The sequence below is a fragment of the Micropterus dolomieu genome, linkage group LG12 (assembly GCF_021292245.1).
Source record: "Micropterus dolomieu isolate WLL.071019.BEF.003 ecotype Adirondacks linkage group LG12, ASM2129224v1, whole genome shotgun sequence".
Lineage (NCBI taxonomy): Eukaryota > Metazoa > Chordata > Actinopteri > Centrarchiformes > Centrarchidae > Micropterus > Micropterus dolomieu.
This window is the reverse complement of record NC_060161.1, coordinates 11,702,645-11,723,736: the sequence shown is the minus strand read 5'-3', so window position 1 is coordinate 11,723,736 and position 21,092 is coordinate 11,702,645. Positions and strand designations below refer to the sequence as shown.

The 21,092-nt window shown below is 40.6% G+C and overlaps 2 protein-coding genes across 4 annotated transcripts in view; both read left to right on the top strand.

Moving 5' to 3' along the window:
- dock11 (dedicator of cytokinesis 11) overlaps positions 1-7,864 on the top strand; it is a 69,198-nt gene extending 61,334 nt beyond the window's left edge. For all 3 annotated transcript variants that reach the window (XM_046064167.1, XM_046064166.1, XM_046064168.1), the window contains 5 exons: positions 246-456; positions 1,232-1,422; positions 1,644-1,744; positions 1,856-1,994; positions 6,326-7,864. In XM_046064167.1, coding sequence (XP_045920123.1) covers positions 246-456; positions 1,232-1,422; positions 1,644-1,744; positions 1,856-1,994; positions 6,326-6,415 — 732 coding nt within the window. In that variant the 3' untranslated portion in view covers positions 6,416-7,864. The remainder of the gene's footprint in view (positions 1-245; positions 457-1,231; positions 1,423-1,643; positions 1,745-1,855; positions 1,995-6,325) is intronic.
- Positions 7,865-9,521: 1,657 nt separating this feature from the next.
- On the top strand, positions 9,522-19,639 carry LOC123980784 (interleukin-13 receptor subunit alpha-1-like). Its single transcript, XM_046065330.1, has 10 exons — positions 9,522-10,086; positions 12,139-12,281; positions 13,373-13,532; positions 13,653-13,752; positions 14,503-14,666; positions 14,827-14,960; positions 15,274-15,418; positions 17,208-17,307; positions 18,030-18,114; positions 18,195-19,639. Exons 1-10 carry the CDS (start codon positions 10,014-10,016, stop codon positions 18,291-18,293), a joined length of 1,203 nt encoding a protein of 400 aa, XP_045921286.1. The 5' UTR covers positions 9,522-10,013; the 3' UTR covers positions 18,294-19,639.
- Positions 19,640-21,092: the final 1,453 nt, after the last annotated feature.

Sequence of the window (21,092 nt, the reverse complement as noted above, 5' to 3'; positions counted from 1 at the left end):
TCCAACATAACGTGGGAAATGATCCGCTTCTTCTCCATTGAGTAATCGTGAAAGCTTGCAAATGTATTTTCTTTGACTGCTTTTATTGTGTTGAAGTTCAGGTTGCTTTTGGCTGAAAGTTTCATGCAGTTGACTTTCAAATTTTCACTTTCATCTGATCCAGACCTCACTTATCTCTCCAGACTCTCTGACAACGTAGTGCTTTGCATTTATATTTTTATTAAAGGTTCATTGCTTGCCCACAGGTAAACCCCAAGGACCTGGACCCCAAGTTCGCCTACGTCCAGGTGACATTCGTAAAGCCTTACTTTGAGGAGAAGGAGGCGCCAGAGAAGAAGACGGACTTTGAGAAGTGCCACAACATCAACCGCTTTGTGTTCGAGACCCCTTACACGCTGTCGGGCAAAAAACACGGCGGGGTGGAGGAGCAGTGCAAGAGGAAGACCGTGCTCACAAGTACGTGAAACACACTTTAATTCTCAGACACTTTGCCGGTAACGGTAAACATTTTCATATTTCATCAAACCTGTAAGACATTCTTCATACATACTAAAGTTGTCCCACAATGAGAGAAAAACAGCGTGTCATAACAGAAACTCCAACACATTAATAATGCACTCACCGTCGTTAACATGATGACACATCCCACAAAGGCATCAAAGCAAAAGCCTTGGTTGTTCATCTCATCCATTTAAAGTCATAATTCATGTTATAAACAAAAGCTAGAGTCTTTTCTCACAGAGCAGATGTGTATTGTTGAATATTTTATGTAATTTTTGACCGCCCACTTTGAACCAGCTGGTTACTGTAGAAAGTGGCAGCTGGATGTTAGGTTCCCTCCAGTGCTACCTTTTTCTAGTATCTTTGGCTTATCTCGTTTCACTGAGCCCCCTGAAGCGATGTTTTTATTTCTTGTTAGTCTAATACACTGAGCTTTCATTGTGAAACAGTTGTGAGTACTGTAAGAGAGACAATACTCAGCGTCTCTTTGGCTGAGCCTTGCTGTACGCACTGAAGAGCAACAAACAGCTGTTGCTGTTTGCCTTGGCATCAAAACAAATGTTGTGTTGCCACAATACGCTGCAAAAATTACCTTCAAATTTGATTTCTTACAACGGCGAGGTCCCCGGAAGATGATTTGTTTAATGCTTTTTTTTTTTTTTTTTTTTTTTTTTTTTTTTTTTTACATTTGCATGATCTAACCATTTTTTCCTGCCTCTCTCATGTTCAGCTGCCAACACCTTCCCATATGTGAAGAAGCGCGTAGAGGTGGTCGGAGAGAAGCACGTGGAGCTTAAGCCAGTGGACGTGGCCATAGATGAGATGAAGGCCCGGACGGCAGAGTTGACCAAGCTCTGCTCCAGCCAGGAGGTGGACATGATCCAACTGCAGCTCAAACTGCAGGGCTGCGTCTCCGTGCAGGTGAAGACGCTTGTGGAAACTGTATTTTTCATGTGTCAAATTTGACAAGAGAGACATCAAATTCTTCTTCAAAAAAAAAAAAAGGAACATGAAATGCTGTTATTGTGCAAAACTGGTCTGGGGTGCCGTGAGAAAGCACAAACAACAACTGCTGATTGTTATCTGTTAGTGCGCTGATCGGAGTATGAATGCTTAACAATTTCAGGCATGTTTTGCTGCAGGTGAATGCAGGTCCCATGGCCTACGCCAGAGCATTCCTGGATGAGAGTAAATCCAACCAATCTGGCAACAAGAAAGTTAAGGACCTAAAGGACATTTTTAGGTACGCTTTTCCCTGTAACTGAATGACGAGGTGCTTGTTGATTCAGATTTTAATTACTCTGTGGAGTCAGAGATCTAATGATAACTTTCATCTTCTTTTTAATAATTGCAGGCGCTTTGTCCAGGCTTGCAGTATGGCCCTGGACATAAACGAGCGTCTGATCAAAGAGGACCAGTATGAATACCACGAGGGCCTGAAGGGCAACTTCAAAGAAATGGTAAAGGAGCTGTCTGACATCATCCACGAGCAGGTAATCTTACTTTTCTGGGCCCAGATAAGAATAAAAAGAAATCTGGTGGAGTGAAATGTTGTTTGATGAGACCACACCCCTGCCTCGTCACACCCAGACACTCACCCATTTCCTTGATTAGGAAAATATTTATGCAGTGGCCTGGAAATCAAGTATTGGGTTCCTTTGTGGCTAATCAGTATTCCACTGATCCACCAATAACAGCAAATCATGTCATTATCAAAGCGCTGCATAAATATTGCACTGGAGCATATGGGAACATGCTGGATGGGAGTGGGGGTGGTGGGTAATAGTTACTGTTCTTTAATGTGCGGCCGATACATCTCTTGTAGTCATGTCACGTTCACTTCTGTATTTATAAAAATTCTTTAATAGAATAAAAAGAATCAAGACATGTTCGGAAAATTCAGCAGAAGCTTGTGGAAAGCTGGCGGCACATTAAGGGTCAGTTGACCCAGTTGAATGACAAAACATCAACAAAACTATCTCTGTTTGGCTAATTACAGCTCAAGGTAACTGACAAAATATGTTACCCACGATTACCCTGAGCAGCAGCAGAGTTGAAGTTTATTGCTGTTTATTTTTATGAGGAGCATACAGTGCATATGCTCGGGTCACATTATCACCTCATTAACCCGCAGGACTGATTTCATAAAGACTTTGGCCTAATGCTCCTATAAGATCTCAATAACGTTCAGCAACCGCTGTAATGTAGTTACGGCTGCCAAAAATTGCCAGTCTTGAAGTGAGTCATAGTGAGTTGCAACATGAAGCTGTGGCAATGTAACGTCCAGGAATAATTGAAAACTGAATTTCTCCTTTCCTGGAACATGACCGCATACTTTATTCTCTTCCCATAAGTGAAGTTGCAGCAGAAAACCGGTCAGGTCTGCTCACATTTGATGTTACTTTAGCTTCTCTAATTTAACAATTGAACTAACTGTCCTGACTTTTTCTCTCCAATGTGCTGGCCTTTAGCTTTAAGGAAAACCAGGTAATGTGAAGTGTGTTAAATCTCAGTTTGTCTTTCTGTCCTTCTTTTCATTGATTGTGATCTCACCTTCTTGGTTAACGTCTTCTATTTCGTGGTTAAATGCAAAGGCCGTCTGAATACTTTCATCTGGATACAAGACAAACCAATGGATGAAGATAATTTTAAAAGCTGCTGATCAATTAGTGACATGAAGACAGGCAAATGCAGTAATGTAATGTCAAAATCAAGGCGGAACGATCTTAACACATTCAGAAGATCAAAGTGGTTTTGGCAGATGTAGCACAGTCACGCCTTAGACAAACTTGTGGGATCACTCTGAGGTGTGAAAAGATATTTACACTGTAGGTTAAGGCCAACAATCCAAATGAGACACCACTAATCAAATTATGTTTACATACACACAGCAGAGTCCTGGTTAGGGCTGGAGCATTTGCATGTCTAAACATGTAAAAAAACGACTTCCTAGATCTCCTGCTACCTCAGTTCTTCCAAAACAAACCAGGATGCTGGCAGATAAACATGCCATCCAGGTTTCTGCTGTCATTCGACTCTTTGTCATGTATTTGTGACAGTAGTGGTCAAACTTGTTTGCTCTCAAGCACAGGAGAAGTATAATTGGATCGTGTAGAAATGAAAGAACGAAACGTTTGCACGGGTGGAGAATGTATTGATCTGTTTGAATCAGCAACAGATTGCTTGCACAGTGCTGCTGCTCTCCCATCACAAGTCTTCCATCAACTGAAATGAGGTCATCACTTGCTGACGAGGTTACGCAGAAATTACTAAAACTAGGATGTTGAAATGGCAGAAAGTTACTAGAATGACAGCTGATGATTAAACATTGTATTTATCATATATTCAAGAATATCCTAGATCTGGGGTTTTCAAAGTCTAAGACTGTGGGCTTCCCCTCAGACAAAGCTTGGCGCCCTCTCACCGCCACCCACCCACGCCCTTGGTTTACTTGCTTACTTTCCCCCATAGACCGTATTAAAGAAGTGGATGTAGCCACAGTGATGTCATGCATTGGTTTGTGGACTACTCTTTTGAAAAGTGAAGTTTGGCATTTTGGCTGCATTTTGGGCGGCTTGCCAGTCACAAGGTGGCCACGCCTTACAGCATACCCTGCTTTAATTTACAAATTGAACATCATGCTGTATTGAAGAAGACGTGGAACTAGCGATCGAGACTCGTGAGGGAGGTGTTCGCTAAGGTCATAAATGAAGTGAGAAGTGGGGTCATTTTGAAGAAGATTCCAATGCAATCTTCTTACAGCAAGCCACGCAGGTTTAAGGCAGTTCCGCATTGGCTTCACTTGTCAGACCCGAGGTTCCTGCTTGAGTTGCACTCATTTCCTGGATCGCATAGACACTCAACAATTGAGGCAAGGTGGCCTGATATTGCTGTTTGACATCATGTCAGACTACATCAAATACATCAAAATGTTGGTCCTAAGGCATTTACTAGTTTTTGGCTCTGGGAAAGTGGGAAAGACTATACATTCCCCAAAAACAATTATCTTTTTGACCAGATTAGACACATTTTGGCTACTCAATGTGACCTCCTTTTGATAACTAATGCCGTATTTTCCATTCACTGAGCCTCCCATGAAACTGTTAGAAGCCCACCTCCCACTTTGGAAACCTCTGTCCTAGATACAGGGGATTACTCAGCTGTGAAACAGGATGGCATATATATATTTAGTGATGAGTCCAGTTACCAAACACAACTGAGATTGCAAAAGTTTAACATCTGCGTCATTCTAGTTCTCTGTCAGGTCTTTCTTCTGTGGCTCGTAATGTTACACAGAGTTTAGTTCAGTTCACTCTTTGAGGAAAAAAAAGGACCTTTTTCCTTTGTCCCCAGCGATGTTTAGTTGACGTCTGGCTACTGTGGGGGCAGAGGCTTTTAACGGCCCAGCAGAGTTTTAATGCATGTTTAGAGATGATCACATCTGTGGCAAGGATCAGCAGACGTATCCCCGATTGAGTTAAACTCCGACGATGATGCACGACTGAATGTCTTTTGACTAGAAGCCGTGTGGTTTCCACGTCGTTGCAGATCCAGTGTCGCTTACATACATCTAATTTAGTGTGTAAGATGGGGTTCATCTTCATAACTTATAACCTGCGGAGAAGGGATTTCTGGCACCACTTCATCTGCTTTCAAGGTGCATGGAGAAGGGACAGTGTCTGAAGAGGTCAAAACTCCTGCAACACTTATTGTGAACAACATTATTGAGACAGATGCTTCTAACCAATGTCCACTTTGATTCCTCCACTCCTTCCAATACAAAACCTGATATAAAAATGTGTATTTTTAATAGTTAACGAAAGCTCGCTCCAGCCGTTCTATATGTAAGCCACATTTTAACCGGTTTAAATATCAGCAACCCTTTTTATTTCAAACATTTTAATATAATAGCGGATTACAATTTTAAGTAGGCATTATTAAATGTTGCTTTTTGTGTAAGATGAGGATGATTGCAAATAAATGAGCAAATCATTTAACTCTTCATCTGCCTGACTGGTAACGTGATCTGTCCTTCAGAGGACAGAATGATAAGAATGTTCCATTTGATCATATGTTGGCGCTCAGCCAGATCCAGTAGTTCCCTCTGGGCTTTTTAGTTATAACCTAGGACAGTGTACTTTCTTTTGTTAACCGTCCTGCACTAAATTAAATAAAGTGTCAATTTCTTACAGAGGTGTGACCAAATGAATAAAATAAAATTATATATAAATGTAACTCTGCCTGTATCACCCTGTACACTTTTACATTTACCGCTTTAGCCACGGAGTCCAGCAGTATTTTCTGCTCACTTTGGTCATACAGGTCTGCTGCAGCAGCGGCTGTGTGGTTTTAATAAAACTGTTTAGTAACTAGTAGTGTAATCACAGCCAACAAAATTATAAGCCTGGTGCCAGACATCTACATTGCCACCCACGCCTGCGATTTGTTCAGCAATTAAAACAGAATAATCGAAAGCACAAAGTACAACAAAAACAATTCCACTGTGGTGGTTCAGCATGCAAAGGAAGAGTTTGTGCAAACCAAAACAATAATCAGGAAGGCATCAGAGAAGTTCTGATAAGAGTTTTGAAAACAGAATAACACAGAGAAAGGAAAAGCGATGAGGAGCGTCTGTGTGGACACAGTTTCACGTCAGTATTGATGATTGTAGCAAAATTTGGTTAAAGACCTGATACTTTTGTTTTGTATTTCATCATGTAAACAACATATTCACTCATACTTTGTGTGTGTGTGTGTGTGTGTCTGACCATAGCCTTTATTTGAGGACTGTCACTCATCCTGTCTGTTCTGCTTTGACCTCCAGATCTACCAGGAAGATATGATGCGCTCTCTGTTGGAAAACTCACTCCATGTGTTTCGTGCAATCAGCGGAACATCCACCGACCTGGCCTGACCTCTGTCCCGCTGGCACCCCTCCGGCACGCTACCGTCCCTTATGTATATCCCTGAAGAGCCTGAACTGGATGATAACAGGGCGGCTCTCCAATTCATGTCTGTGCAGCTAAGCTTGCCAAGCACCCCCCCCCCCCATGGAGATGCCATTTGAATATCTTCTGCATCGCTACTGGATGTGCGGAAGATGGTCGTAGTGAGATATCACAGAAAAATCAGTTTGATGTAATATTCAAACCACAGCAGCAGTATTTCTGAGAATGTATTGCAGCAACGGCAACTAAACGTCTGCATGTCAAGTTTAGCGGCTGTGCTGAGTCACGCCAGGTTGCATTGCACTTTTTGACCTGCCTTTTGCGATAAATTGCAGGATTGACGTTTCTTTAGACAGAGATACTGTGCTAAAGCAATTGATTCCCACCCTCTCCCTGCTAAAGTTGCCCTCTAGATCTATGCAGGACACCACACTCCCTCCCAGGATGACTCTTTACTGCTCAAGTTGACTTTTAGAAGACGATAGCACCTTAGGCTTTACGTGTTGGACCAGCAAGGCAAGCAACATCCCAACTCAAACCAGTTCTGTCTTAACAAGGCACCAAAACCGAAAGCATTGGGATACTCTGTCGAGCCAAGGATTGGTGTTTGTAGGAAAGTGGCGCATTCCAGTCAGGTTGACTGATAAGTCAACCTGACAGATAAGTCAGGTCTAAAGAGCAGCACGTAAAAGTGAGCATCAGTCGAAAGTTACCACCCTGTTTGTTTAATGACAAATGTAAAAGCCTTCTCAGTTAAAGAAAAGAGCTGCTCTTTAAGGCTTTGCTCAGTTACATTGTAAGTGTATAACAAACCTCATAACAATGTTCCACATTATCTTAGAGGTGATGAATAATGGCATACCAGAAAAGATTATGATCACAAATTCTTTCAGAGTTGTGTAACAATCATTGAAACCGTTCTCTCTGTGAGCTCGTTTTATGGCCTGTAGGCATTTGAAGTCAGAAACACGACAGGACACATGCTGATCACGGCGGTGTGGTAACATTTACTCCTGTACAGTGGAGAGTTCCTTTCATCTGGGTTAAGATCCAGTGCCTTTGTGCTCTGCCTTCTAAAAAAAACCTCCCTTATCTCAAGTAATAAGACCTTCCTCACATGCTGGTTGTTCACAGTATTTCACAAGTGCTACACTGTAATTAGCAGATAGATTAATAATATTTAAGCAAATGTACATAATTTGTCATGCTGTAAAGTGAAACCCTGTCTCCCTGTATGTTTGTACGTACTGTATGTATGTATTTATATTTGAAACATTTTGGACTCTTGTTCAGTCCAAATCTGTCCCGGCAGAGAGATTTCTTTTTCATTTTTATTGCGTTGTATATTGAAGTGCAGCTGCTTGTCAAACTTCCTTTGTAAAGCCCCTTTTTCAATAAAAACTGGGAAAAAACTATTGAGGCTGATAAATGATTTTGTGACCTCAGGAGACAAAAAAAAAAAAAACGATCTTACAATTAGTGGATGTTCAAGAGCTTTTCATGGGATCTTCCTCATTCTGGAGTCGGTCTCAACTTTAAAGCATAAAGGAGGGATTCCTTAAAACGCCCAGAAAACATCTGCATTTCTGTGACATCCAGGCAACTCCATGTGCAGAGGAAGTGCTTCGGACCTTGTGCTGAGATTGTTGTGTCATCTTGTTTGAAAGCCTTTGAAAACGATTTCTTACATTTCAGTGTAGTCTGTGTTTCAATTTATCCCAAAGCTGGTGGATTTTACACACGAGGTTAAGTTTCCTCGCCGTGCGAAGCAACCTGCTGCATTGATTTTGACCGGTCTTTACTCTGTATGGGAGAGCGAGCCTGTGGGGAAGTTGAGCCTCCCCTTGTTTCTCGGCGACCATAGACAAAATTAGGCCATGTGACCACAAACTTTTAATGAGTCATCCATTTTACTCACCCTGTGGAGAAAGGCCCATTGATGAAGTGGTAAACACAAAGTTCAAACAACAACTGATTTGTGACGTTCAAAGTGAATTGATTCTTGATTCATGTGTCTAAGCAATTACAGACAAGATTGAAAAAAAAATCTCAGACGCGTGTGTTAGTGTTTTAGTTACATAACGAGGCTATACTGTTACCATGATGTTAGCTCTAAACAGCTGTATGACACAAATTTGTTGAATTGGCAGGGAAGGGGTAATTTGAGCCGGAACACCTGGGGGAAGTTGAGTCAGCCATTTTACCATAAATCTGCACTGCATTCTTCATTTTATCAAAAACAATTTAGACCCGAAACCATCACGCCATGCTTCTATAAATGGAGGACAGAGCAGTGGGAGAGCTACAGAACAGAAAGTCCTTACAACGGGTGGCAAGGTACATGACGATCAGGATGACATTAAAGCCACATTCACATAAAACAACTGGGGGACGGTTTCAAAATCTAACTGCAATGCAATGTTTTCAACTGGCATTTGAGTTGGCATGATGAAATGACATTGACCCCCATGTGGCTTAACCTACCACTCATCAGGCAGGGCAAGTTGAGCCAAGAGACAACTTTTTTGGAAGTTCATATTTTAAAAACTGTTAAATTTAGATCCAATATGATTTTTCCCAAACATGTATGTACATATTTTAGTCAGAGACATCACAGGCAGAGTTGTAAGGTCATGTGCTTACTTTACACCTCAAGTAAAGACTGGCTCAACCCCCCAGCCCTTTATGACTAACTTCATGAATGGCTGGAGTAGGCTACCCTTTTAAGATTTTAATAATTAGAATTATGTATGTCTCCCTAAGGCCAACATGGTGTAGGCTACTAGGGGTGTTGTGTGGTATGGTGCAAACTCATTTCTACAGTGGATCCAGCTTGTCAGCCATTGTCAAGTGTTAACAGGGTTTCAGAAAACAATACAACTGATATCAGATGAGAAGTGCGTCTCCTCTGTATGTTTACCCTGGCCCTGCACCGCCAGTTTGTCCACGACGCGCTGTTTGTTGCTGCATGATGCCATTACCATACAGTTAATCAGCTTAGTGATCAGGCTCATTTGGAGGCTGACGACTTCCTGGAAGAATGGACGGACACTAGCGGTTTGTAGACGTTGCACTTAATGCCTCACACGCGCGCATGATGTGTGCCTTCATGAAGAGAGCCACGCGGGAAGCTCCTTTATTTATTTTTTATTTACTTTTAAGTGCTTACCAGGACAGTGTTTTGTGGACGGTTGGATGAATTTTTGTTTAACACTTTACGGGGAAGGGGGAGGCGCAAAACCGGTTTAACATTCCCACTGAGTCACTGTCATTCCCGGGCTGTCATCACAGCTTTTCTCCTACTCGCAGCGACTCCGCCCCGCAGTTCCCGGTAGACTCGGAGCGCCCACCGAGGCTATCTGTCAAGGTGCTGGGCGAATGTGTTTGCGTCTTCTGTTTCCTTGAGCTCCCATTTAAAATTTACTCGTCTTTTTGACATTTTGTCGCTTGAATTTGCATATAGTCTAGGCCTAAACAAAACATTTTTTTCACTCGGAGCACCAAACAATCGAGGGATTTGACTCGCTTCCAGAGGGAATAAACGCTGATACTCTTGAGGACATCATGACTTTTACTCGGGGTCTTTTTGCCTTCTTAACGTACTCCGCTGTGATAATGGCACCCCACTGTAAAGCAGGTAAAGACACATTTACTACTTGGTATTCACGTGTAAATTAGACAAATTGTTACCTTGAGCTTAATTAGGGTTTTAACAGACCGCACATTGTGTTAAATGCCAAAGGTCAATTAGCAAGCTTTAATGACGCACTTTCAACCCCTTCGACAGTTTATCACACAAGACATGTCATTCAATATGATGACGATGAAATTATTTATTGTTATCTGTCCATTTCTGGCACAATGAAAGTCCAAAATAGTCCACTCCTATTAACTTAACCCTGTGTTTTTTCATCTCCATTTTCTCCCAGCTTGCTAATGTTGTCATTTTGTAGTCCTGGCTACAGACTGCCTGTCCTGTTATTAACGTTTGTAGCCTACACATGAGGTTTTTACATGCCTACTTGAGAGTCCCAAATTGGAGACACCTATGGTAATGGGGGGGGGGGGTACCACAAAAATTGTTTCAAATACACTTACAGATTTCCCAAAGTCTTTTATGACGAGTTTGGATTTAATAAAAATAGACATTGACCCGTTTTTTTTGTTTGTTTGTTTGTTTTTACAAAAAGCGGTTATAGCGTTTACATTTGGTTGCGCCTCTATCTTGCAATTACGTGCAGAAGCCGAGCGCACACCCAAAAATCTCCAAAGACATCTCTGTGGCGAGATCTATTGCAGATTAGGGTTATATCGGCCTATTAAGACTTGTAATATGATTGGTTGAAAATAGGCTTTGAACTGAAAATTCTATTCGATTCCCGGATCTCTCTCTCTTTCGAGGATATAAAATCAGTTTGCTGGACAATTGTTGACAAAAGTCTAGAAAGTGGAGGCACCTGCAAACTAAAGAAGCACTGAACACACACACTTTCATCACATAATCGTCATTCGCAATTAGCTGAAATGTCCAAAATCATATTTACCAAAGTGGACACGGGACTCACTGGGGGAGTGAGGTGACTTAATTTTTCATGTAGTCACAGCAAACTACAGACTTACAGGAGTATGAGAGGAATTTATTGGACGTTTCAATAAACCAGTAAAGGAAAGTGTTTATAGGATTAAGATCCTTCCTTTCTGTTTTTGGCACACCTCTACGTTGTACTACCAACCAACCAAACAGTCGTGGAAAGTAATTAAGTAGCCTAACTTTTAATATATTGAATATTTCAATCTGATACTTCTCTACATTTCAGAGGGAATGGCTTATAACAATACAACTCTCTGATGAATAGCCTACATTTACTTTAATACTTAAAGTACCTTTAAAGTTATTATTAATATTATTATCACAGAGCGGTATTGGCAGGTCTACTTTTAGGCAAAGATTTGAGTTGTTACGTCTTGAGCAATAAACTACCGTTATTGTAAAATAGACGCGCAACAAAAATACAACCTGCGTCAGGTTGGCCCACCTTCGGCTCACTTGACTGCAGTGTGCGTGGATGCGACATTGTTCAGATGCAGCCGGAAGTGAAAATGTCTTTTAAGACGCATCACCAAACTGAAACTCTTTGGAAAACGTTTTTTACATTTAAAACTTTATGCCATAATCATGACATGTTTAATCTCGTAAAGGGGCCAAGATCCCAAAAAGGTGCTTCTGGTCCCCTATGTGGAAATGTGATTAAAGTAAAATGGGCCACTTTTTGGTTAATTGCTTGGTACACTAATAAAAAACCTATATATGACATTTACTGTGTTCTCATGATAATTAATTGTTTGATTGTTTGTAACATTTTTGTGTTGAATTAATTTTAAGAAAATCTTAATGTTCAGGCCCCACAGAGTTTGAAACATTAGCTGTCCCACTGTTTTTTTGTATTTTGTGAGCAGTATTCAGGTAAGATGGGCACATTCTCTTCACCACTGCGCTCATGAAACACAGGCATTTCTAATTAAACAAATCTAACTAAATGGAACAATGTAATATTGCATTTAAATTGCATAAAAACTTCACAATAACCCAAAGAACCTGTCTACCTATACTCAGCAAAGCTCATCTCATCCTCTCCTCTACCAAATGTAGGTAAGATACATTCCTTGTTTTCTATTTCCCGTCCTACAGATCGCCCTCCACCACCGACAGGGCTGACATATGAGTGGCTCGACCCATTTGTTGTGAACGTGTCCTGGGCGAAGCCTGTCGGTCTGCCAGACGACGCTGAGGTCAAGTACAAAATCCGCGTGGTGAAGAATGGAAAAGAAGATGTAAGGAACACGATGAAACTGGGTGTCTTTGGTATATGTGGGAGTCCTGGGGTCCCCAGGTTGCAGCAACATCAGTGGAGAATTACCTCCACTAAATGCTTGTTATTGCCCATTGGCTACAGATCACATGCACTTTATTGTCATAACTGCCAACCAGTAAAACATTTTTGTTTTGGTACTATATAATGTCATTCATTAATTTATTTGATTCATTCATTAAATTACTGCAAAGGAACATCATGGAAAACTCTTCTTTAGCGATGCTAAGGAATCTGTATGGTATCCAAATTAGAACGTTGACAGTTGAAAACCAGGCATTTACAAGCTGCAGATCTGTTGAGTAGATTATCACTCTGCCATAGGTGAGTGATAATATAACCTTTAATGGCAACAAAACACACTCTTTTTTTTGACTTACAAGTCATTATGCTTTAATCTGAGCAAAATTAGAGTTTAAATATGACACTATGACGCACATTATTATCAAAACTGCGGTGTGACCCTCCTTGATTTTTCTTCAAGCGTCCCTGAGTGACTGGGAGGAAATGCATGACCCTCCCTCCAACATAAAGAACAATATTTTTTATCATTTTAGTTTAAGAAACTAGATGAAACACACACACAAAAAAAAATGAGAGGTTTATGACAAAAATACAATGTCCTTGCGAATAGCCTTTTGCCAAATAAATATACAAAAAAACCCTAAAAATACAACAGCTACAAGGACACAGATAAAAAGGATGTGAGGGGTCGTGCATTAAATGTGTCGCTGCTGTTTGTGTTTCATTGAACGCACAAAAGAGGAGTAGTTTCCCTGTTTTTCAAAAGGTCCCTTCTTTAAGATGCATTGCCACGCTACTGTAATTCAACTGTGATAAAAGCAACATGATAATCACTGTGGTTTGTTTAATGTAAGCAAATCTGAAGTCTCCTCTAGTTGATTTGTTACACTGAGAACAAATGTAATTGATTAAAGCCCTTATGTGTATGCTTTCAACATTTCTGACTTAATTTATTTTTAACAATGGACCTCTAGTGCTTCAATATGTGTTTGCATAATTGTCATTAAAGATGTGTTGTTTTTCTTCCAGGTGACGTGCACAACCTGTAGACATATTACTAAAACTTGGCTGACAGAAGAGTTGGATTCTGATTGGATGTACAACATTTCAACTGTTGGAAGTCTAATCTGTGACAGTGTGAATGAGAGTACACCCGTGTCCATAACCATTCGTAGCGAAAAGCCCAGGGGTAAGAAGCGGATACCTGACAGTACTAATGTTTTGTATTTAGATTTTTTTTTTGCTTTTAATTTGTCCTGTCAAACTTGAATCTTGCTGTATGTGACGCCTTTGTTTTTCTACCGTGCAGCCGAACTGGTGAAGGACTTCAAATGCTTAGCCGACTCCAAGAAAAGGAACTGTTCCTGGAAATCAGTAAATGACTCTCTTGAACTGAAGCTCTCCTATAGGTGAGAACTACAGCAACAGTCAAAATAAAGGAGATACAGTATGTCTCCGTATATGTCCAGTGAAGAAACAACTACATAGTCCCATCTGAGGAACTATGTAGTTGTTTTCATATCATGAACTGTGCACTGGGATATTATCATCCAAGGCGTATCAGTATTTACCTTTCCATTTCATGGGCTCCATGGTAACCAACTTAAGTGAAATGGTGCAGCAGCCGTTTGTTTTTATTTGTATTATAAGTCAAGTGATTGTAAATGTATCGCTTGACAACATAAGAGTCGGGACTACCCAGGGCCAAAATGTATTTGCTCTTTAGAGAGTGATTTGTGCAGAAGGATCCCTTCCTATCTCATTTCTGTTTGCAGCATTCAGCTATTCAGCTAACAAAGTCATGAAAACAGGAATACAGTGCCAGAATATTGAGGGATCAGGGTGAAAGCATTAATCTGGCCATCAGAAGTGCAGAGTGAGTGGATGGCATTTTCACTCCAGGCTGGTGGGGTTGTGAAGTGCTTTTATTTTAGGAACATTTATGAGTCCACACAGGTATGATTGGGCGTCAGATAATCTTTGACCTTTATGAGCATCTAGTGGTAACTGAAGGAATTGCAGGATCCATGGAGGTTTTCAGAGCAGTGAGGACAAGCCAAACCAATTTTTGTGTTGTTTTTTATTTATGTGAAAAACTATAACAAAGCATGTGTGCCAGCTGTAGCCTCTCTGATCACCTCCCCATTTTGTTATTGCAGGGTTTGTGGACATTCTAAGGAAAGTATAAAAACATTACGAAGCTGCGATCAGCCTTACAGCAGTGGAACAGAGAAGGGTTGTTACCTGAATGCTACTGTCGAGGATGACATCTGCATACTTGTGGACAGTGATGCTGGAATGAGCACCTTTAAACCTGAACTTGGTTGGTGTCAGAGTTTAATATTGATGTCATTATTTTCATGTTGTGAAAATAAATAATACTTTTAAAACCAGTGAATCTTGTTTTATGCTGCCAAGTACAAGTTAAAAATATATATTAAAAAAATCTAAATATTTTTTTTGTCTTTTTACAATCTACTCAGTGATACCTTCGCCAAAGCTGCACATCACAGAAGAGAACAATAAACTCAAACTGAGCTGGACACCTCCAGAGTTTGGAAAAAGTTGTGACTGGACATATGAGATCAACGTCAGCGAATGCAACAACGATGCTAAGGTAAGTTGTCAAATTCAACTGTTCAGACTAAAATTTCTTCTAAAATAAGGGTTAGGGTTCTCCATCCCTCCTTAATGTAATGAGGTTTAGCATTTGCTACAATGAGACTGTATGTCCTCACATTTAAGCATTAAGTCTATTAGTTGCAATTACCACATGTTCGGAACATAAGTTTGTGTTTCAGCAGTACCAATTTGTTGTATTTCAACAAATGTCTCTGCTTATTTCCAAACAATCTTTCTTACATCAATGGCATGTTGTTTTGCCATACCTGGCAACATGTAACACTGTGCTTTATATGTGCTTACTATAGAATCTGAGCTATACTGTGCCGGCCAAAGAAGAGCATATGACGCATATGAACTATGCTCACTGCCTTTACGAGTTCAAATCCAAAGTCACGACTGATAAAACATGCTTGAAAGTTTCCAGCGACTACGGTGAAGTTGTAACTTATGGTAAGTGTCCAGAAAATTTTACTTATCCTTTTGTTTGTTAAAATAAGTTTTATATCAAGTCACCTAGCTTACGTTTCATTTTTATGCCTCTGCGCCGGCGATAGAGGCCCATTCTCGTGAAGGTGATATCTCATTTCTTCCAATTTGGCACAAATGTCCACTTGGATGAACTGATTAAAATTTGGCTGTTAAATGTCAATGATCAAGGTCACTGTTACCCCACACTGATTAGGTGACACTGACTCCGATGATAGATAGGTCAAAAGATAGGTTTTTAGCCATAATTTAAGAATGAACTGGCTGATTCCAGATTACACACATGTTGTCTGGGACAACATTTGAAAGCTGAGCCCCAATTAAATGCTATTAAAAAGTCCCTTTTACTGGCTGGTGGCTACACGTTTTGACAAATAAATGCAGGTCTCAATTTGATGCTGGTTCTGGTTTTTATAGAAGTCCTTTGGATGTACAAAACCTCTCAAAGGCTACCGGATTGCCTGCTTTGCTGCTTAGATCGCGAATTGAAACATAAATGATTAAACTTTTGTCAATATGGACATGCTACACACCTTAGTTAGTCATACCGTGAGCACAAACGTATTAATTATTCAGATTTACCAGCATGGTAAAAAAGAGAGAAGGAAATGAAATAAATGAAAATGAATCAAAGTTGAAAAAACTAGGGTGACCTTTCAAGAGTAGGCTACTGGTTTTGAGTCTCTCTCTCTTTCTCTCTCTGCGTGGATGAGGTTGGCCTGCTCTCTCAGAGCTAGATCAAATGAATGATCTGCTGTAATTGATATGTTAATCGATTGCCTAATTTTTATTCAAGTAATAATCATACTTAAATAAGCTATTTGATGGTATTTGCCATCTTTGCCGAGCAAAACTTTTGTGTCTGTGCCAAATATAGGCAAGTTGAGTTCAGTGATTGAAGCAAATAAAATCCTGGGCTATTAATTGAAGTTTCATGTCCAGGCTCACTTACTTTAAGGCTGCTATGTGTACAATTTTCAAGTTTTGGAGCCCTCCATTGGTAGCATCAGAAAATACACTATAGCAGAAAGCAATGAACACTGCTAATACAAGGGATTATCTGGATAATCTGTGATGTGCGATATGACTTTAAATTGTTTACAGGATTAGAATTTAATATTACTCAATAACATCTCACTGCAAACTAATCTAAAATGTCAGTAAAATAAATCATTTTCCTGATTTCAAAATACTGAGTGAAGTTGTTGAAAGAATGAAGAATCAGTCATAATCAATCCTTCCTCCTCCTCTCTACTGCTGTGTTTCACTGCCAGCTGTTTTTTCTCTCCGCGAGCAGATAAGTTAACAACAATGGGACAGGCTTCGTTTTAGCCTGATTCAGTATTCAATTCACTATTAGCCGAGCTAGCCTGCTGTGCTTGTGTAAATGTAGAGGATAAGAGACTGTGGACCGGGCAGACTAAAACATCGCTTTGTACAGGTTTACAAGCTTAGGCTTGATGTAATGATGAAGTTTTTTTTTTTTACTTGCGAAGGTTTTAATGCATGTACTTGCAGTAACAATCGTAGCTGAACATCAACTCAAGTAATTTGGAGTTAACTTCGCCTTCTTTTGACTGACTCCCCAGCGGGCTCTCTGATGCTGTGTGCGTGTTTGTGGGATATAAATGTGCGGTTTGGGGTTTAGGATGCTTTGGGGGTTTGAGTTTTGTTTTGCAACTTTTGAGTTGAGCTAAAAAGCTTGAAATTGCCATGAAAGCTGAAGAACGTGTGTGTCTGTTGTTCATCACAGGTACGAATAAGCCTCCTGACAGGACACTTACTGTGGTTGCCATTGTCATCCCTGTCATTCTGTTTATCTGCGTCATTCTGTCCTGCTACTGCTTCAGGAGGTACGTTTTTGACAGAGAAAAGCTGACCTACGTAGACCAAACCCAAAAAGATTTGCATCTACTGTACCTACTACACCATGTTTTGTAGACAGGGCGAAGTACATTTGTGGGTGTCCAGTTGCTTTATACCAAATTTTGCAATCTATTTCAAGAGTCGATGTTGCAAAGCATACCTTTGTGAAACACTATTTGAGAAAACATGTCACTGAGATTAACCTTGTATAAAGGTTCGGTGCATTTTATCATACCAGCCAAGAAGCAGAAGTTATGCATGTGACTGTTTTTTCCCCAAAAAGAATAAGCAGATATTTAGGACATTTGTTGTGAGCGAACGGCATTCAACGCAAAGAAACCTAATCATTCTTTACAACTGGCAAACACTGAAAGGTTAAAACTGCACCTGACTTTCTTGGAGCGCTGCCACCGCTTCAGTGTTTGATCAGTGGACAAAGTTAACAAACCTGCCCCACCTTCAGTCACTGGTTGGTAGGTGTAGCAAGACAGTTTTTAAAATTAGTGTACAGTTCACTGCAAGCCAGTGCAGAGATCTGGCTACAAGTGTGAGATGTTCAGTTTTCCAGAACTGTAACAGTCATGGACGCAGTTTCTGAGGAAAAAAAACATCTGCCTGTTGACATGTTCAATATTATACTTTGGTGGTGGAAACATTGCTGGTTGTTGCTTTGTCACTCATATGCTTGTTGTGGTCTGTCTGTTTGTAGGCACAGCGCCATTATTTGCCCCATCGTACCTGATCCTTCGGCAATATTCAAGGAAATGATGATGAACGGAAACAAAGAACTTAAGGTATATTTTCAGGGGGGAAAAAAGCTCTATCACATGCTCCCTCTGTCTCCACAAACACTCATTACACTCTTGTTTTTGAGCCGCCAACAGGAAGTCTGTACACACCGATGCCAGAACCCATTGAACCCTGCAATATTACCCTTGTGACAGAAAGCACTGCCCTCAAGCAAAACTCTTGACATGGGCAGGTTCCCAACAGCGCCTGCAGTGCTTCCACTCTGGGCGAATTCATCAGGGACATTTACAGAGCAACTTAAAGCAGGCTGAAACTGTTTTGTTTCACTGACCTCTTCTGGTTGATCAAGGTCTACTGTATGTCTGCCAGGTGTGTGAGCTCTGTTGTACCTGTACTGACCTGAGTATAACCCTGTATCACTGCAGCCCGGGGAGAACTCAAACTACCAGAGGTCAGCAAAAACAGGATTTTCAGCTGTTATTAAAATAATCTCTAAGGTAGTGCAAAGGTCAACTGCTGAGACCTGGATCAGAGACAGGATAAGAAAATGCACTAAATACTTGGATCTACCTTAAGATTTGGACCCGGAAATACAAACAGGAAAAGAAAGTTTTTCATGCCTGCACTGTGCTGATATCCTCCTGTTGAGCACTGAGGAGGAAGACACAGGATGAGTTTGGTTGGAGAGAGCGGAGGACCACAAGGGGGCCTGCAGAAGCTCTGTTTGCTGGGCACCGCACCCAAAAAGAGGAGCTGGAGTGTCTTTGGATATCTACGGTACTCACCTAAGAGGAACAAGGAAACAAACATAGGAAGAAGTGAAGGGGGGGGGGGGGGGGGGAGGGTCTTGTCATAGCATGTCTGCTTCGTAGGAATGACAATCCTAGTATAACTGCCCTCATTGCAGGAAGCAATAACCCAAGTGGTGGGAAAGCATATATGTCTTAACACTGAAAGCAATCCCCAGACTGCACAGCAAGCCAAGAGCTGCCGTGGCTCTCCTGACCTCCACATATTATGTATCGGCCCCCAAATAAGGAAAAGAGCTTGTGTTGTCTAGTTGGCATGCTTAAAAACACTGTCTTATAAGGAACTGATGGAGTGACTGAATGGCAGACAACACAGGGCCAGTGTGTCAGTGCCGAGAATCATTTTGCCTTATCCAGAAGTAAAGAAACAGACTAGAATTTGATGAAGAGGTACGGCTATGGTGAAATTCTGAATAGCTTATCTTGGAACAAAACTTTGCATCTTCACTTTCAATTTATTTCCTCTGTTAACTACAGTATTAATGCATGACAAGAGGAACGTCACTCAGTTGTCTTATCAGGAATGGAACTGACCTGCATGAACTTTGGTGGCAGACTCTGACTCTACATGCTAAATATCTTGTATATTTCGGATGGAAATGATAATTTTCTTAACAATAGTTAATCTGATGTGTTAATCTGACCAGTGGTGTTGAGAAATGGTTTAACCTTGTTACACAACTTGCACCTTTTTGGAAAGAAGACAATGAAAGAGAATTTGAGTGGACATCTGAGCAAACATTAAACGGATTAAAATTTGGCTGTGGGTTTGTTGATGTTGTGTAATCTCCTGTCTGCTTTCTCATTCACAGACATACAAAAATCCAAAACGCCATGTCACCATTAGTAACAAACTCTTCCTTCCTGAACCTGTGGGAAGCCTTTTGTGTGTGTGTGGCTTTTGTTGCATTTATCAAAACTATGTGTCGGGCCATTGTTGATGCCTTTTGATTGCTTAAACAGAAAATAAAAGAGAAAGTGAACATGTTGGTGAGGTGTGTTGGGGTATGAGGTATTGCATGTCACTGGTTATTAGTGGTTCTTTTCAGTCTTTCAGTACTTTCAGAGGACTTGTCACAGCTTGTTGACTTTACTAATGCATTTTATTGTCAGTGCACGCAAACCAGAGCACCGAGATATGTTATCTGTAAAAGTTCTACTAAAATAACCTGCGAAAATACCAACCCAAAAAATGAGTTGAAACCTAACTGATGGCTTCATTATTATTAATGAACCATACTAACATCATACTGATACTTTATAGATCAGTTAAACCATAAATAAGAATAACTTTTGGGTTGCCAGGTTATGAACGATCCCTCTAATGTCCTTCAGCATCACTCTTTGTTTTCTGTGTTTTAGCTCTTTAGTTCAGGAGTTTCCTGCAATGGCCTTGTGGAAAAGAGCTGCTAAAATGTATTTATTAAAAACCTACAGTACAGTTGCTGCCCAACACTGCCAACAGGCCTAGCTACTGCATGAAATTAGTTATAATTTAATGTTAGTATAATATTCTAATATTTCATACTTCACAATTCCTTTGCAACCAAAATAAAGATTTTTTTTTTAACAAATAAAACTGACAAATTAAACTCAATCAGCAACAGAAAACTACTTCCTTAAAATAGAAAGCAAGCATGTAAAAGATTTAACTGAAAACACATGACTGAACACTTTTAACACCCTCCCTCCTGCAAGGGAGTAAACAGGAGCCTACACCTACAGCTCCACATTTCCCAAGTACGCGGCTCCACACTGCTGTCTGACCCTAACTGGTCCACTGATCCCATAGATGTCATTTACACTGGGGACACTGGGGACATGTCCCTGCCACATTTTGAAATGGCTGATTTTTCACTTTTTGCTTTGAGAAAGGTTGATTTGCACAGTAAAAAAACACATAGTAAAAAAACATGTATAGTTTTCCCTCAGAAGAAAAAAAACATTTCCACCGTAAATTGGAGCAGAAAATGTCTCCAGAATGCAGGAAATTACCAGTTTAATGCTCAAAATCTTCTTGCCTTGTTCTCGTCACGTCCCTAACCTGAGCAAGTCCCCGCTACTTTTCAACAAAAAGTGACACCCTTGACTTACCCGCTCCGCTCTGCACCAGCTCCTCTCTAGTAGACCTACTTATTCTCTCCACCAATTAGTGAACACGTTTGCAAGGCATTGTATGCATGCTGCATTCTCATTAGGGGCTGAGCACCCCT

Bases quoted from the DNA above. Each gene is read 5' to 3' on its own strand.
- LOC123980784 (XM_046065330.1), top strand. From the start codon at position 10,014: ATGACTTTTACTCGGGGTCTTTTTGCCTTCTTAACGTACTCCGCTGTG. The intron at 10,087-12,138 runs GTAAAGACACAT...CCCGTCCTACAG, and splicing joins GGCACCCCACTGTAAAGCAG to ATCGCCCTCCACCACCGACA. The intron at 13,533-13,652 runs GTAAGAAGCGGA...TCTACCGTGCAG, and splicing joins TCGTAGCGAAAAGCCCAGGG to CCGAACTGGTGAAGGACTTC.